Source organism: Sinocyclocheilus anshuiensis, unplaced genomic scaffold (assembly GCF_001515605.1).
Source record: "Sinocyclocheilus anshuiensis isolate Anshui unplaced genomic scaffold, SAMN03320099.WGS_v1.1 scaffold603, whole genome shotgun sequence".
In the NCBI taxonomy this organism is placed as follows: Eukaryota; Metazoa; Chordata; class Actinopteri; order Cypriniformes; family Cyprinidae; genus Sinocyclocheilus; species Sinocyclocheilus anshuiensis.
Genome location: NW_015551055.1, coordinates 604,852 through 623,635, shown reverse-complemented (window position 1 = coordinate 623,635; position 18,784 = coordinate 604,852). Strand labels below are relative to the sequence as shown.

At 38.7% G+C, this 18,784-nt stretch overlaps 1 protein-coding gene and 1 long non-coding RNA gene across 2 annotated transcripts in view; one reads left to right on the top strand and one right to left on the bottom strand.

Annotated features, from left to right (window-relative positions):
- The window catches only part of LOC107661963 (uncharacterized), a 22,651-nt gene extending 5,100 nt beyond the window's left edge, over nt 1-17,551 (bottom strand). Inside the window, exons 1-3 of the long non-coding RNA XR_001631158.1 lie at nt 17,540-17,551; nt 16,821-16,823; nt 14,681-14,687 (exon numbers count right to left, since the gene is read on the bottom strand). This is a non-coding gene — a long non-coding RNA (uncharacterized LOC107661963). The remainder of the gene's footprint in view (nt 1-14,680; nt 14,688-16,820; nt 16,824-17,539) is intronic.
- The window catches only part of LOC107661962 (NACHT and WD repeat domain-containing protein 2-like), a 59,069-nt gene continuing 46,766 nt past the window's right edge, over nt 6,482-18,784 (top strand). The window contains exons 1-2 of the mRNA XM_016451787.1: nt 6,482-6,626; nt 8,828-8,999. Of these exons, the coding sequence (XP_016307273.1) occupies nt 6,612-6,626; nt 8,828-8,999 (187 nt within the window). The 5' untranslated portion in view covers nt 6,482-6,611. The remainder of the gene's footprint in view (nt 6,627-8,827; nt 9,000-18,784) is intronic.

Genomic DNA, 18,784 nt, shown 5'->3' with positions numbered 1-18,784 from the left:
AATTAAATGGCAAGAGCATTAGTTAGCTAGGTTAATGGTCAAGCCGGGAGATTTATTTATCATAGACGAATTTGGAGGTGGAACACGCACCAACAAATCGAACTATTAAGGCCTTTCAGAGGAAAACAAGGGACACGCTCATTTCTCTCTTGTGCGCTCTAAAGTGACTTATTTTTGTGTCTTGGTGGACAAAATTAAAACGTTTTTTTTTTGGATTAATCCAGACCTCATGATGGCTGATAGGGGCATATCAGTGTCAGTTCATGATAGAAATCCCTACAACATCATCTGTTTGCCTATTACAAATTATTGCCAGTTCTACTGCCTTACCGAGCGTTTTCCCTGTTATCTCCCTGCCTGTCTTGCGTATGATTCTGCCTCATTCCCTGTTTCTCGATTGCCTGGATTATCCCTTTTGTTTTGATAGCCTGATTGGACTGATGTTTGTGTTTGGATCTTTTGCCTGCCTGCTCACCTTTGCCTTTTGGATTACCCCTGTGTATGCTGATGGATTGGACTGCTACTTTGGTTTCGACCCTCTGCCTGTCTTCACGTTTCTGTTTATCAAGTCTGCTGTTAATAAACTTCCGCATATGGATTCTAACTCAGCCTCAGCCTCATTGTTACAGAATACTTCGCCACCAATGAATTCAGTGGAAGTTTCAAACTTGCAAGCGGCGTTCACTTATCAAAGTGAGGTATTGATAGGCTACCAAGAGCAGCTCGCTAAACTCCAGTCGGTCAACGAACATCTGACTCACTTGCGGCACCCGGGGAGCAGTTGGGGGTTTGGTGCCTTACTCAAGGGTCTCACCTCAGTCGTGGTATTGAAGGTGGAGAGAGCGCTGGACATTCACTCCCCCCACCTACAATCCCTGAGACTGAGACTCGAACCTGCAACCTTCGAGTTACAAGTCCGACTCTCTATCCATTGGGCCACGATTGGAGCTGTGCTTTCCCAACGCCATGGCCAACCTGGTAAACTGTATCTATGTGCATTCTTCTCAAGAAAGTTAACAACAGCTGAAATAAACTTTGAGGTGAGAAACAAATAACTCCTGTCCATGAAAGCAGCCATCGAGGAATGGAGGCTTTCAAGTCATCACGGACCATAAAAACCTTGAATACATTAAGAGTGCCAAACATCTGAACCCTATCAAGCTTGTTGGTCCCTAAGGCAGATGCTCTAACCAGGCAGTACGACCTCCCCACTGAAAACCTCACACCTGAATCCATACTCCCTCCTTCTATCGTCTTTGCTCCTGTCACTTGGGATATAATGGACGAAATACAACGAGCGCAAATACAAGAACCAGCACCTGTCAACTGCCCTTCAGACAAACAGTATGTACCACAAAACTTACGTCATAGAGTTATGCAGTGAGTCCACACCTCCATAAGTTCAGGCCACCCAGGGATATCTCGTACTCTCTGTTTATTTCAAAACTCATTCTGGTGGCCCTCGATGAACAAAGATGTCACTACCTAAGTTAAATCCTGCCAAGATTGTGCCCAATCCAAGACCCCCAAAAAATTGCTCTCAGGTCTCCTTCAAACACTGTCGATTCCACAATGCCCTTGGTCCCATCTCTCTATTGACTTCACAGATCTGCCCCTTTCCAATGGTTTCACTGCAATCTTAGTATCATTAATTGCTTCTCCAAGTCATATCGTCTGGTTCCATTAAATGGACTCCCTACAGCCATGGAAACGGCTCAGGCATTGTTCCATCATGTCTTTCGGGTGTATGGCATCCCTGAAGATATCGTCAGTGACAGAGGAACCCAGTTCACCTCTTAAGTTTGGAGAGCCTTCTATAAGCACCTTGATATTAATATTAGTCTCACGTCAGGATCACCCACAGTCAAATGGGCAGGTGGAGCGTTTAAGCCAAGAAATTGGCAGATATCTCCGATCTTATTGTAGCCGTGAACAGCACCATTGGTCTGAATTCCTTCCCTGGGCAGTGCGTCCTGGGGTTCCAACCTCCCTTGTTCCCGTGGTCAGGCGAACCATCTTCGGTCCCAGCTAGTGTTAAAAGTACCAACCGCGATACCAGTCAGTACTGTAATTTTAAAAAATTCAATTTCCCGCTAACATTTGGGCACTGTTGAGCGGATTCTTAAACACAGCTGATTGACCATTGTGGCCATTCACTGTTCTGTTCAGCAACGACTGAACAGAACAGGGAGTATAAATAAGGAGACTAATGAATGGGTGACAGCTTAAAATCATAAGTAACCATAGAAACAAATCAGGACTAATAGGAATAGAAGGTGGATGGAGAGACCAAGGTGCAGCTGATGGTGGGAGGAGCCAGGAGAAGGAGGAGCCAGGTGGAGATCCAGAGAACAGCCAGGACTGAGGCCCATGGTGGAGTCGAGGGAGGGAGGAGGCATGGTGGAGAAGGCCTTGATGACACCATGGGGACGAGTGATGGAGACGGAGCCGCTGGAGGTGGTAAAAAACACAAAGCGAGCGGTCAGGAAAGTGTGTAAGGCATGCCAGATCTAAGTCCCTTGTATGGTCCTCCAGCGAACTGACCTTCTGCTCCAGGCAGAGCAGCTGAATGGCGGGTAGGTCCATGGGGAGAGGGGAGAAAAAAAACAAAAAAGAAAGAAAAACACTGCAAATACTCACTTCTTGGCCAGTTATTCTGTAATGTGTAGTGCTATTTAAAGCACACAACGGAGTATAATCCAAAAATAGTCTTTTAATTATAAATCTACAAGGAATACACACACACAATACGTACACAAACGTACCACACACAATGGTAAAGAAAATTACAGGCAACGACTGAACAGAACAGGGAGTATAAATAAGGAGACCAATGAATGAGTGACAGCTGCAAATCATAAGTAAACAAAGAAACAAATCAGGACTAATAGGAAAATAGGGCAACAGAACTAAACAGGGCAGGTGAACAGGAAGAAAGAATAACACAACAAAATGTCAATAAAAGTCCAAAATATAGAATTTTAATCAGCCATAACATGAAAATAATTATCAGAATTAAACAGAAATCTATAAATGTAAGTAAATGGAATGAAGTGGCTGGAGCTGATGATGTGAAGAAACAAGATGCTTGTCAGTTGAACATGCACCACGCGTTTCCAGTTGTAGAATACTTTGTTGATTATAATTGGAGTGATTTGTTTTATTTTACATTAGTGATGCCAGGCTGAGTTCACCAAACTTCACCTTGTTGCATGTCATTATTCTGTTCCTGGTTTCTACTTGGAGACCAGAAGGTTGTAAGCTTCTGCTCTAGCGTTAGGGTGCTGTCCATGGTTCTGAATTATCCACAGAATTCCCATACTGCTGAATAGCACAGATTGCAGACAACACTATTAATTGCATACATTCTTATGTGTTAAAATAGTTCCTCTTGAAACTCTCCATGTTTCTTTCTCAAAGAACAAGAATGCAAAAATGTTTCTGTGTTTTGGAGTTTTTTCGAAGTCCATGACAAACAAAATTACACTAATGCCTTTTATAACAGGAGACAAAGTGGCTCAATAATCCAACATAACAAGAAAACTGCATTATGAAACACCCCCAACATTTCACAACATGACCCGAAATTATGTCAGTCTGAATACTTTTGTCCACACAAATTAGTTTTCTCAACCCAGCCAGCAAATGTATTTCATGCCAAAATCTATTCCACTCTGTTAAATTCTCCCCTAAATTGTTAAAGTGTCAATGGGTCATCCATCAATGAAAGTCTTTTCAGCACAAAGCCTCTGACATTTTCTCTTTGATCACATACTTTCACCTTGACTCTCTCACACTCTCAGACTGGGGCAAACTGTTCTCACACTCAATGCATTTAGAGAGGGAGACAAAGCCCCTGCCTTGCCTGCTATGGAAGATATGCATGCATTTGTCCAGGGATTGAGGGTATCGATCTGTGTAGGGGTTATCTTGAGGCAAGGATGTGCTGGTGGTGAAGCAGCTGTATAGGGGCCTTTTGAGCAGACAAGGGACAGGCATGGGGAAGAAAAGGGAAGTTGGGCTTTGATTTATGGGTCTCATTGGCTAGTGGGTGTCTCTGCTGTCAATGTCGGTATACGCAGATGAATGTACAAACATGCATATGTGTACACACACATATGCCTACTTATGCTATATCTCACTTCTCTCTGCTATAGCACATACATATTTTATACAAATTATATCTCCATTTGCAAGGCATTTGCATTACTGCAAACAAACAAATATATTCTGGAAGTGTATTTTCAGGATGCTCTCGCACTCTCAAAAGCTTAATTCATTGGTGTGGCAAAAAAAAAAAAAAACCTTGAGTCTGATTAGATAACCATAAGTCATAAGGGCCGCATTGTCCCTATAGAGCTGTTCTCTTTGCATGGCTGCTTCTGTAATGACGCATAATGATACACCACATTATTGCAGATGTAGATTATATGGTCAGAATGAAGGCTGTATGTGTGTATAATTGTGCTCAAACTTGTGCTGTTACTACAAAACCTCAAAGCAGTGTTTTCAGCATTTTTGCAATCATTCAAGCAGGATCCATATAAAACAAAGTTGGGCTTTGATTTATGGGTCTCATTGGCTAGTGGGTGTCTCTGCTGTCAATGTCGGTATACGCAGATGAATGTACAAACATGCATATGTGTACACACACATATGCCTACTTATGCTATATCTCACTTCTCTCTGCTATAGCACATACATATTTTATACAAATTATATCTCCATTTGCAAGGCATTTGCATTACTGCAAACAAACAAATATATTCTGGAAGTGTATTTTCAGGATGCTCTCGCACTCTCAAAAGCTTAATTCATTGGTGTGGCAAAAAAAAAAAAAAACCTTGAGTCTGATTAGATAACCATAAGTCATAAGGGCCGCATTGTCCCTATAGAGCTGTTCTCTTTGCATGGCTGCTTCTGTAATGACGCATAATGATACACCACATTATTGCAGATGTAGATTATATGGTCAGAATGAAGGCTGTATGTGTGTATAATTGTGCTCAAACTTGTGCTGTTACTACAAAACCTCAAAGCAGTGTTTTCAGCATTTTTGCAATCATTCAAGCAGGATCCATATAAAACGTGTGTGTGTGTGTATGTGTGTGTGTGTGTGTGTGTGTGTGTGTCAATACTTTTCACTTTCCCTAATTGCCCATATCATGCTGGGACTGTTTAAACAAAACCCCACCACATTAGCTTCACACCGCTCAGCATATGAGAGATTAGGATCTTTCACACTGCTCTGTGATCAGCATTAACAAGCCAAACATGGCCTACACCACAACGAGAGGGGCTGCAAAACAGATCTGGAATCAGAAGAGGGTAGTTCCTTCCACCTTGGAGGGATTACAGCTTTACCGGAAGAGGGAAGGAAAGAAAGGTTAAGCCACTGCTGGTTGCCAGATTCAGAACCTCTGCTTTTGCAGTGTTCATGTGTGCCTCACGCAGAGGGTCTGGTCCTTTATATTAGAGCACAGTGCCAACAGGACCCAGAGGGGAAACAGCACAGTTATTGTCGAGAACAGTAAGTTACTTATTTTAACTAACAATATATCTTAACTAATCTCATGTTTGATTAAATAGCCTTAAATAACCATGTGTTTGGTGAAACTCACTTGTTCTTTTTTGTCGGTTTGATTTTGAAGCCACAACATGATTGCAGATTTTCATCTAAACCTAGATAGATATATAGGAAAAATACAATTAGATAGATAGACATAAAAAAATACATCTTTGCCGAAACTCATTGCATGTATTTTGGTTGCATTTGACCTGGATGTGTTGTAGTCTTGTGGGCACAAATGACCAGTTACATAGGCCTGACTTACTTTACTTTTTAAAGTCAACAAGCAAGACATTTCTACATTCCCAAAAGCAGAGCGCATCAGATCACCTTGCTGACGAAAACTGCCTAAACCGCTTGTTTTAGCTGGTTTAAGCTGACTTTCAAGCCTCACCAGAACCCTTCTAAAATCAGCCAGCTGACCAGTTTGACCAGGCTGGAAGACGTTTTCTCAGTAGGGCAGTCAATAATCTACAAGAACTCATTTGTTTTAGAAGAATCGTTTAGTATTTGTTATTTCTGTGCACTTTGTATCTGGAAAATAGCCGAAACAATAGCATTCTTTCTGATCCATCTTTGCGAAGAAAATAGGCGAGGTTTGAGCATTTCCCCGAGCGCGAGCAGCAATGCAGTCCAATAAATTACGTTTAATTCAATTCACTTAAACTTCCAGCGCTCTTCGAAAAAGAAGCATTGATTGATAATGAATGCAGAGCGCTCCTCCTCCTCCTCCTCTCGTACTCCTGCTCGCCGCTGCGCATTAAGAGACAGCTGGCGATGAGAGGAATATCCCTCCACTCTCACTCTCATCTCTGTCACCTCTGTGTTTTCCTCAAGCACTGCGGACAGAAAACGCTGTGCGCGGTGCTTTATGAGACACGGCACAAGGAGGATGCGGACCGCCGTGGTTTGGCCAGCGACCGTCACTCTCCCGGTCCCCCGGGACTGATTTTCGGTCAAAGATATTTAATGGGCGTTTGTATCACCGTCTCCGCTGATTTCCGTGGATACCTGCTCGGATATTTTCTGATACGTCTTCAGGATGAAGAGGATGAACGTAAGCACTTCAAGTGTGTTACTGTGCAAGCATGCTGCCTGCATTCGTTGTGTGTTGAAGCGCAGCTGAGTTTATTTTGTTTGGAAATGGCTTTACTGTTCGATCAATGCGCAACTTTATCGTCTTCGGATGTGTTTTGCATTTCGGCTGGTGTAATATTAAGACATGAAACGTGACTAAAAGACAGGCAATCTTCAACTCTCTTCAGTTGAGATTCGTTGTTTGCCGAGACAGAAAATGATCGATTGTTCGTTCCATTTGTGCGGAGATGCAGTTCGTGACCGGTTGCATTTACGCGTTTTTCTCTGGTTACATTATTATCACCGAAAAATGGTTTTAAGTAAGAAAGAAAGTACATTATCTACTAGTGTGCTTTCTTTTCAAGGAAATTCTTATTGCCCGCGGATCTTGCATTATGGTAATTCCAGGCATTCCTCAAGCAATATTTACAACTAGATATGGGAATCGATTCTGGTTGCGATTCTGGTTCCTTGACGGTTTCCATTAGTAACTCGTTTATTAGATAATAATAATAATAATAATAATAAAATAAAATAAAATAAAATAAAAACCCCTTTTGAGGGGGAAAGGAATGCAATAATGTAATTGCATTCCCTGCCCTCATCAATATGTTTAATTTTGATAAGAAATCAAAGAATGTTTGCACAAACCTATAGGCTAATTACTTTAATCAAACACTTCATCATAACTACAGTATAAGTAAATTACCTAAAAACATTCATTCATTCATTCATTCATATTTATACAATACCACTGACAAAACTTATAATGTGTATCTTTAAATACATGTTGGCATATGGTAAGTCTCATGTGCCTTTAGTACAACATTTGGGGGGATTTCTTTTTAACTTGACAGCATTCTTAAAATGCAGCTCTCATGCCCAAGACACTGCAAAAAAAGATGCAAGATGTGTACGAAATAAAACGCAATCAAGTGAAAAATAACCAGGTCATAGGAACCATTTGTTCGGAAAATGAGCTACACCATTCTTGCTATTACAATTTTGATTAACTAAAAATAACTGGCTCATAGTATTCATCTGGGAATCCGACTACACTGACCGCGCTGTGTTTTTGTCATCATTCACCCAACTCCAGAATAAAACTATAAATTCTTAAGGGAGTACTAAATACAGTTACGTTTAAACAATTCGGAGATTAACCACAGTGACAACCTCATTTTAAAACCGAGTCGCCACCCTTTAATTTTCAGGACACACATTTAGGTAAACATGTGCTGTTTAAATGGAACCATACTGGACAATTAGTTTGTCACTTCACGCAGTACAATTTGTGAGTATTTACTTGTTTATCAAATAACATTGTTAAATACGCTTTTAAGTATTGTGGATGCAGCCATCCTTATAATATTAACTTTAATCACTGCCTTAATTCACAGTAGCATACTGACTGCATGAATAGTGTCCTTGAAAATCAAACGCATGGATTATTTAATAATAGCAATGTGGATATGAGTGGATTATTTAATAATAATGATGAAATTCTAGAAAACCTTAAAAGATATTGAAAATCTTACTCAGCAATTAATAAACAAATCCAATCGAGATGCGAGTTCATCTGTCAAATCTAGTACGCTATTCCAAATGTAGGCACTGTTACTATGGTTACGACTAAGGTGAGAGTAGAAAATGATATACTGTAAATGATAACTGCTGTGTAAACATTAACTTTAGAGATTCACACCCATTTATAATTATTTTTGTCAACTCCAAACACTTGACTGTGTGAGTGCAATCTTTTATTCATTAAAATAAAGCGGCTCATAAAAGTCAGTGTTTCATGAGTCACGCTTTATATTTTTGATTAACTAAAAAGAACTGACTCATAAGAGACATTTGTGTTGGAATCAGATTACACTGGTTGTTGTACATTTTGCACAGTATATTCAGTAGTGGTGTTACAGTGTAACAAAATTAAACTGCTTTTGAATAGGAACCAGTTCACATTTGCCATCACATTGGTTTAGTTGCTAAGCGGATTTGTTTCATTGACCAACAGAAAGCTGCTTGGTTTGAAACTGACTTCAGTGTGAGCTAAGTTTCATACATCACTACACTATTGACAATAGTAAAAGAAACTTTTTGTTTTTACATTCATCCATTCAATCCCTTCAGTATTTAAAAACCATAGTTCTGGGTTCCTAAACATTATGTTTGCAGCCGTGTTGGAAATCGCCACCCATGTGGCCGTCCGGAGCGAGCAGCAGGCAGCCCTGTCCCCGTGAATCTGCTCTGCGCAGAGCAGCCATCAGTGGCAACGTCCTTGCGCTCCCACCGTTCCATGTCCCCACGGGCAGGAGTGTCCGGGTCTTCATCTGTGCCAACCCTGACGGTAAGAGCATGCAGTAGCTTTTTTCCCACACTGTAAATTTAATATTTACACACACTACACTACACAAGTTTTTATATATATATATATATATATATATATATATATGTAATGTTTAGAGTTCTTGAGAAACGTATGGTTCCTCACAGAACTGACCTTTTGAAAGTGTGTCTAGAGCTTCTACAGAATATTCTGCCAGTGTAATTTAGTGTTCCTCAGGTCAAATATCTTTCATTTTTATAGTTCATATTAATCATGATAGGTGCATGAAAGTGTGTGTATGTGAACTTGAGAATAACCTGAACCCAAGGACCATACTATTTGCAATGAACACTCTGTTCTGTCAACTAGATTGACACCTGTTAATGCACAAGCGATATGCAAGACATGCTTTATCATCCACTGTGTTAATGAACCAGATTTTATAGTAATGAATTCAGATGCCAATGACAGTTCCACATCATGCCATTTCATAACACACACTGCCATCCTCAGAGATATGGCCGTTGCTAATGTCTGCAGGACCTCTGTCCCGTGTGCTTTGACAAGAGCTGCAGTGACAGCAGTTAGTGGAGCCGTCTGTCTCAGCACTGAACACAGGTTTCAATGTTCCACAAAAACACAGGCCAAGCAACCGTTACACAAAATATTGTGCTGCTCTTCAGTCTCTAATATTAAAATAAGGGAGCTCTCAGTGTTCAACTTGCTTGTGGCTATGGGAAAGTGGTTAACAGAGTGGGAATTTCTTGCTCCTATCCTGAGAAATCATTGATGGGTCATCATTCCCACCATTGATTGCTCATTTTTACATCTTAAGGCTTAAACCCAGTGCTGTTTAGAATTGACCTCAGATTTAATGAGTGCCAGGGGAACTAGACGGCACATATGCAGTCATAGATTTAAATATGGGCTGCAGGGAGACCTTAAAATAGTACTTCTAATCTAGGAGTAAACAAACCAAGGGAAAGTATAAAATGGGTTAGGAGCGAGAAAGAGAAAGAGAAATTAATGCAGAAAATTGAGGATGAAGCGAAAGGAGGGAAGATACGGGGGAATAAATTAGATTGGGTCAAGGATGTCTTAAATAAAATGATGACCTTTCAGGTTGGAGGATTAATGATAAAGACTCATCTAAACTGCAGCTATAACATAGGTGCCCTTGTCTTATTCCACCTGTAGCTGCATAGGTCATTGTTTATTGTTATTAAATAATAGAATAATTATTTATTTAAAACAATTATTTTTAAATGTAAAAATTATTGGTCACACTTTATATTAGGTGGCATTAACTATTATGTACTTACCTTTTTTTTACAATATACTTATTATGTACGTATATGTTGGTGCATTGTAATTATATTTAAAATGACTTGCATTTAATTAACATTTGTAGTTACGCCGTTAACTTCATCAATTAATTTATGCAGCTCATGCTGGAATATTGTAAAGAGAGTGAGTACGAAGCCACTTCTCTACTGCAATAGAAAAAGACTACAGGGATTTTGTTTTGGTCAAAGCAGTCAGCCCTGGAAAGCCAGCTGCTTGAAGATACTTTAGTGAGAGGCAGAGGTGATGCTCTGTGCTGAGAGAGTGTGAGGTGAAGTGTAGAATCTGATGTACTGGACCTGTAGATGCACAACTCAGATGTGATGTCAAGTAGTGCTGGGCGGTATGACCAAAAATGTATATCACGGTATTTTCCAAAATTATACCGGTTTCACGGTACATGACGGTTTTTTTTTTTCATGCATGACTGGGTGTTAACCATATTTTCTACTGACTGAGAGAGGAAATACTGCAGTATATTGACTTAGAATGACCTATTTTATGCGGCATCGTCTGATAAAATCAACATGCATCTACACTAAAAGTGGCTATGAGGTTGTTTTGGCTATATTACTTTTTTGTCTCATGCAGCGCACTGCCTGCATCTGAGTAACAAACTAAAAAAAACAACAAACAAAAAAGTGCATGTGATATTAACAGACGAACTACGCTCATATTTATAATTCCAAATAATCAGTAAGCAACAGGTGCTAGGAAACGCTGTTTTGTACTCATTTATTGACTAGTCGGCTGCAGTGCGCTGCTTCTCTGCCGCTCACTGCACAGAACAGATGCCGAGAGAGGTGACACTTCTCCGGTAAAATCAGACCTCGCGTTCGCGGGACAGCACTGGCAAAATCTTCCAACTGAACCATAGCTAAGGTTTATCCAAAAAAGTCGCTAGGTTTGTCAGTATGAATATTCTATGGAAAAAAGCCGCTAAAAGGGTCTGAAAGTTGCTAAATCTATTGCTAAAGTTGCGCTCGTGTGTGTGTGAGACACGGAAGCTGATGGCAGGGGCGGTGGATATTTGTGGCGGTCAATGTGGATATTGTGGATGAGTTCTTCTGTGTCATCAGGTTTTATTAGTTCTATAGCTTCAGTTTCGGAACTTTCACGCTTAGTAACACATACAGCTGTTCCCTCACCACAGTGCAACAGTGAAAAGGGACTTCTTTCAAACAGTGTCGCGTTCCGAACGTTGTTTAATTAAGCGACATACACCGGTATTGCGGTATTTTAAAAATTCATATCATAACAAAAATAAACACCGGTATTCGGCATGAACCGGTATACCGTTCAGCACTAATGTCAAGGTAGAATTAATGATACCTTCATTGACTGAACGAGCCAGCTGGGCTTTGGTGCAATGCTCTTCCCCCCTAAGCACTAGAGGGGGCAATTTATACATCACAGAATTACAAAAAGGGAGTTGGCCTTGCACACACGGACTCATAACAACTCTTTGTTGTCCAACAGTCTTACAAGTCTCACTCTTATACATGCCTAAACTGGAGAGGAATGATTCCAATTTGTGTTAGAGCTATTGTAGAAGTCAGCTCTGTGATTTAGTGGGTCTACTAGGGGCAGTTAGGACAGTAGTTGCTGGAGTCTTGCTGAGGTTGAGATTGAGGCTTTTAATGTGAAATTAATGTGATAACATTGATATGCTTGTTTTTTTGTTTGTTTTTTGTCTCTAGGATAACCAAGGGTGACTAAAGTTTTATGTGCAAGAGTTTAATTCTGCCTTAAGGACCATTGGCTGTGTTGTAACAGCATGTGTGGAGTTAGCAAATATGATTTATTATAGTGCATTCACTGTTTTAAATGCTGGGCTAAAACCTCTATACTCCTTTTTGTTTATAAAAGTTATACTAGCAAATTTTAGTTGATAAGATTGTATGGTAACCACTTAAATTTTAGGTTGACCAAATTTCGACTGGTTGAGACAATAGTTTTCTATAAAAATTTGTTTTGCTTTTTTTAATATATTTTTGGTTTGGGTAACCCCCTCTATTTTGCTGCAATGTTTCACACTCATAAGTTGCCGACTCTGTAGATACACTAGTAACATAGTGTTGTTTGGTGATGAGAAGAGCAACAAAAAAACAAAACAATGGAACACACTTTTATTATTGTGTTTTAGCCACAAAGACAATGGGGAAATCAAATCAGTATCTGTATGTCCGAAAAAGCAAAAAAGGTCTGAAGCGAGAAGACAGAAAAACAGACAAAGGCATAAAAAAACATAAACATTGGTACAGCATACACAAGGTGGAAAGATTTGATGGCAGAGAAAATCCTAAGTGATGCCAAAGTTGCTTCTTTTTTTGTTGGACCGCTCTCTAATGCTCACTACTGTCAGTGTAATTTACATAAAACTCAGAAACAATCATTCTGAACCATATCAATAGATGGCTGTATAGCATCTAAAAGCATTGTGGTATCAGTACTTAAAGTACACAAAGAACAGCTGTGGTTGTGCTAATGCTAGTTAAAGAACTACTGAATGCACCTTTAAAACTATAAGAATGTTTGGGTTCTTGGTGACATCAGCCAATTAGCATTGTCACGATTTTATTTTCACAGGCTCCAAAGTGAATGGTTACATGGCATTTACAGCTTAGTTTATTGGCTCAAAAAAAAAAAGAAAAGAAAAAAGAAAAAAAAATTAGCAGCCGAGCAATAGCCATTGAGATGAATGGAAATGCTAACAGTTAGCATTCTACAGGTATTATAGAACTTCTTAGTTGAGTCATTATTATTGTGTTAGGCTAGTTGGCAAGCTTGAGCAAACCGAGTAATGTGTTATTAGTGCATTTCGGGAGTATCATCCTATGAATGGCTTATTTATAATAATCTCTGCATATTACATTTTGACAGTATTTTACCAGAGAAAGGATTTACACACTTCAACCTTTAATGCAACATTGCTTCATAAGCATTGCATTCAAAATACTCAAATGGCTTATAATAATGATGGATAATTATGTGCTTTGAATATTCAGAAAATATTTTGCCTTTGAGCATGTGGTAATTAGTTTACTAATGCCATGTAGCTAATGGATTGCCAACAGGAATGTGTTTTAGTCACAGATGGGATTTCATTCAGTCGTTAAACACATACGGTCAGGCGCCTTTGATGGGGAGCAATTCTCGTTCCATCGTCCTCCATCTTGCGACCTCACCTAATCCCTAAGAGTCTTGTGCTTCAGCATCAGACAGCTGTATCAATACTGAGCTCATCTATATGCGACCAACCTTTCAGAGCCCATGCTGCTGGAGACATGTGAGAACCCCTGGGATACAACTGCAGAAAAGCTTTACCCCAAATTATAGACATGATTGGACAGACCATTGAGTGAGATGCATGCTTGCAGTTTGAGATTCCAAATGATGAGGGGCAATAAACTATTAAAGCATGTTTAGAACATGCTAAGTGACTATAGAAAGCTTTTATCTTAAAATGTCATTTATGTTAATGTGGTGTGGCATCTATTTCTATCAAAACTTACATACCATACAGCTCTAAAATGTGGGCCTATATATATATATATATATACACACATACACACATGTGCTTTTAAGAACCCGTTTGTGACAGTGTTGTTAGTTAGACTCCTATCTGATGGGCTTTTCTGAAGCTCTTAGACGTAAAGCAGAAAGAAATTAATCCTGAATAATTTTAGCAAATAAACGTTGGATTCCACTCACAAGATATTATGCAAATTTGTCACATGACATGCAGATGAAAATATAAATATTGTGGCCACAAAATTAATAATTCATTCCCACAATTTATCAGGGGTCACATTTATGTGGCCACACTTATTCATTTGTTTATCATTTATATATACTGTATATATATAATGTTGTACTAAGTCAAACCCTTTTGTTTCGGAGCCATGATGTACTACGTTCTTCCCTCATTTTAGTTCATAAATAGTGGACATGTTGTACTAATTCATTTAATCAATTTAGTTTGTAAATTGTGGCCACTACTAATGTGTTTCCTCGTTTTAGTTTGTAAATCATGGCACTGATTCAGTGTTAATTTTGTTGCCAAATAATTTTCACCATAATTTTCGTCACAGACATTTTTTCAACGACGAAATGATAACGGCAAAAACTATGACGTGTTTTTTAAAATGAGATGAAAATGTTAGGGAGGGATGATTTTGGAAGAGATCCAGTCAGAACTAATCTTCTGCGTGGTTGGGAGGTCAGATGTGCACTTTTGAACTGTAAAGCTTTGATCTATCCGGCGGGACATAAGCTAAAGAAAACCCAATTCAGTCCGGTTTTCTGAGTGCACACAACCGAATCACGCACACAGAAATGAGCCTCTCTGACAGCACACGAATACTGAATTTAGTTCTTGTGCGGAATAGAGAAATACACACAAAATTATGTCAATTCGTCCATTTTGATGAGCATGACAAATTAAGATATTTTTGATGAAATCCGAGAGCTTCATAAAAAGGTTTAACTACTGATATCACATGGACTATTTTAACAATGTCATTTCTACTTTTCTGGGCCTTGAATGTGGTAGTTCCCTTGCTGTCTATGCAGGGTCAGAAAGCTCTCGGATTTCATCCAAAATATCTTAATTTGTGTTCTGAATATGAACAAAAGTGTTATGGGTTTTGGAATGACATGAGGGTGAGTAATTATTGTCGGAATTTTCATTTTTGGGTGAACTATCCCTTTAAATCTGTGTCTATATTGAATGTTCAAACCTTAATATCATTCATATTACCAGGTTAATAGATATTTTCTTCAGGAATATATAATGAGTTTTGAAATTTTACAGAAATTCTTAATAAATGCATTACACTGTAAATAAAACCATTAGATTTTAGTCAACTAAATCTAGATTTAGTCGACTTAAATATTATGATATTTAGTCGACTAAAGCTAAAACTAAAACAAATAAACAATTAATTTGACTAAAATATGACTAAAACTTAATGGCATTTTAGTTAAAAAACTTACTAAAACTAAATAAAAATTTGCTCTCAAAATTAACAGTGCACTGATTTGTTAACTTGTTTTAGTTCAAACATTGTGGCCACGATTTAACTAAAACAAGAAAAAATTAAGTTCTGGGAACTAATTCTGTGGTCACAATATCTTTTTTTTTTTTTTGGTGGTTGGAGGGTAGGGATTTGTGACATTAGTTTTTCCTTTTTGATAAAAGATAATAATAATAATAATAATAATAATAATAATAAATCCTATGGGATGCATTATTGCATTTAAAAATGATAGATGGAGAGCAACAGAATGGCACTAAAATGCAGGTGTCACGAAACAGGGTTTTGAGCTGTTTTTAACTCAGATGCACATAAGATACACTAAAAACAGCATGATACATTATAATGGTGAAAAATCTAACATTTAGCATATGTTTACATAGAAAAAAAATTTAAAAACAACAGATGGACACAAGAACGTATTCTGTGTGAGAACAGCCTCTAAGTCCTGGAATGGGTAACATTTTATTTTGATAGTCCACTTCAATTGCATGTCAGCTACCAGTCATTAGTATTAGTAGACAATCTGCTTAAAATCTGCTAACACTTTATTTTGATGGTCCCCCATTCTACTGACTGTAAGTAACTTTGCAATTACATGTCAACTTATTCTACTAACCCTAACCAAAGTCCCTTTAAGGCAAGTCATTTCACTCAGTGGCCATCTTTGAAACGCCTCCCAGGCATGCAAGTGCAGCTCCTATCTCTTTGAATGGGGAAACATCAAATTCTCCAAAACTGTTCACCAAGCTTACGATTAAATTTCATATTTGAAATCACCAATGAAATCTGACAACAACTGTCTCATAAATGTTGTTTTTTTTGGCTCAAATAAAAATGCTTATTTTTCAGGCTAGACCAGCCATTGTGCATGCGCAGTCCTAAGCGCACGTGTCAGAATGCAGAATGTTTTTTTAGTAACCGGGACGCAATGACTTTACGGATTAGTGATTGGCTCTTTTATTCAGAAGGCGGGGCTTCCTTTGATAGAATGATTATATTGAGCGTTGCATTTTTCCCCATTCAAAACTATATGAGAGACACATGTTGGGTATTCTATAGTCTTTGCCCTAACCTAACAGTCTACTGATACTCTAATTAGAGTTAGCTGTGTATTAGTTGCCATGTAGTTACAAAGTTGCTTATAGTTAGTTGAACATCTAAAAAGTGCACTCTAAAAAAATGTTTTTTTTTTACCCAAATGCTGGGTTCAGCCTGTTGGATCATTTTATTGGGTTATTTTTCATTATTTTCTAACATAGTTGCTGGGTAGTTTTTCTGTAACTCAGCTGCTGGGGTTTACTGTCAATACAAATGATGAACTCCCTCACATACCTACCCAGTGCTGGGTCAGTGTAACCCAGCATTGGGTAGTCTGTGCCAAACCGGTTAAAACAGGAAAAATTTGTCAATGGTCATTCTGTGTTCTGTCCTGAGAGAAAACTTCCTGAGGGGAAACTTACTGTAAAAATAGGAAAATGTCTGTAGTGTCACATTTTTCCTTTTTTGTTTAAATGTACGTCGCAACGTCTGCTTGGAATGCTAGCCTTCTACAAACGACACCATGGAAGTTTCACCTCCCACCAAATGAATGCGTGACCAGGGCTGAAACACAATGCGACTTCGCTGTTATATGTAAAGTTTCCATGCACTCCACTGACTACAATAGGAACGCTATTGATCCAGCGTGCTAGTAACGCAGCTGTGGTCGCGCTATGCGTTTGATGGGTTGAAACTTAAATGTCTGACAGATCAGATGTCACAAGGTGGTTATGTGTGTATAATCCTTCTGTGAGATTTCTTTGCAGTGTTTTTCCGGGACCTGTGTGTTTCTGTCCTCTCTAAGGTAGGTCCTCTTTGAGCACACCTTTGCTGGATTCAGAAACCAGGTGCTCGACTTGCAGTGTTACCTCACTCGTCGACATTATGTCCAGCCAGTATGATAGCCCTGGTTCCGGCTTCATGCTTCCTGTTGAAAAACCTTCAATAGGTTGACTGACCCAGCACTATGTCAAAAAACAACCCAGCAAATTTGTTTAATGTATAAAGCCCTACAAGCTGGGTCAAAATAACCCAGCATGTATTCTGTGTAATATTTAACCCACCATTTTTTAGAGTGTGTAACCCTGGATCATGCACTTAATGTAAATATAGGTTCCATTTTGATTTCATTTTCACTTTAAATGCAAAGAGCCTGGAAAATCTCATTCGTCTGTACATCAGTCCTTCAGAGCTTTGATTGGGGCTACGAGGCTTTATTATAGAAATTATAAGTCTTGTTCAAGTCATTTATTTCTCTCACCCCTTCATGACTCCCTCCATTGTCTTTCCTCACTTCCCTTCCTTCCTTCAAATCAATCTGGTTCAGTAATGCTATTTGCATTACCCACCTTCCCTCCACCCTTTCTTATCCTTTTTTTTCTGTCTTTTCTTTATCTTTTTTTATCATCATCAATCATGTCAGGCATTTCAAACATGCCACATGTAAATGTGGAGGCCAGCACAGCAGCTCATATAGCTGGTGTTTTTTTTTTTATTCTTTTTTTTTCTCTCTATTTTTCTTCCTTTCTTTTTCTCTATGCATATTTCAAACCTTATATCTTTGACACAATTTCCAGGTGGATACATATTGAAAGCTTCATTCTGTTATGCAAATGCACTGTTTAAAGTGCTCCCCAGTGTGTGGCACGTTAATTTATTTATGACTATATGAAGGTATCTACTTAGGTGCTTTTCCCTGGTGTTTTGCCAGTCTATGCGTGTCTTGTCTACTAACTTGACAATAATGCTGTCTAAAGGTTTCTTTTGCTCTGAGGATGGTTTGTTACATGTGGGAAGATCATTTCAGCCTTGAACGAATGATAAGACCACAACAAACCTTTTGAAATGAACCTTTCCAGTTTTTAAGCTCCTGTGTCATAATAAAGGTCTAATGGTGCAGGTACATTTACTGTTGTTTGGTGAATTGTTATGGGCAAAATACAGTCATTTATTTCAAAAGGAAGTCACACAATTGTGAATTTGTGAATCGTGAATTTTGTGTGAGGATGAAAGACTTCACCATGCAGATTTCACAGCGGTTTCAAGTTGGCCAAGCAAAACTGCAGTGTTGACAACAGAAAGCTGCTTGGTTTGAAAGTGACATCTGTGTGAGCTGTGCTTCAGGTATCACTACACTATATTGACAATGCACCTTTTTCCTAACGAGCCCACTGCGCTTTAGATTATAGAAGGCACTTCTGGTTTGTGGAAGTTCCACTCAAAAAGACTGAAACAAATCATTTCAAATAATAAAATTGTGCTACAAATAATCCTTATCCATGAGTTTGACTGAATGAGCTGTACATTTTCACTCATGTTCTATTATCAGACAGCAGAAGAATAATGCAACGCTTGATATTTTAGCGTGATATGGTATAGCAA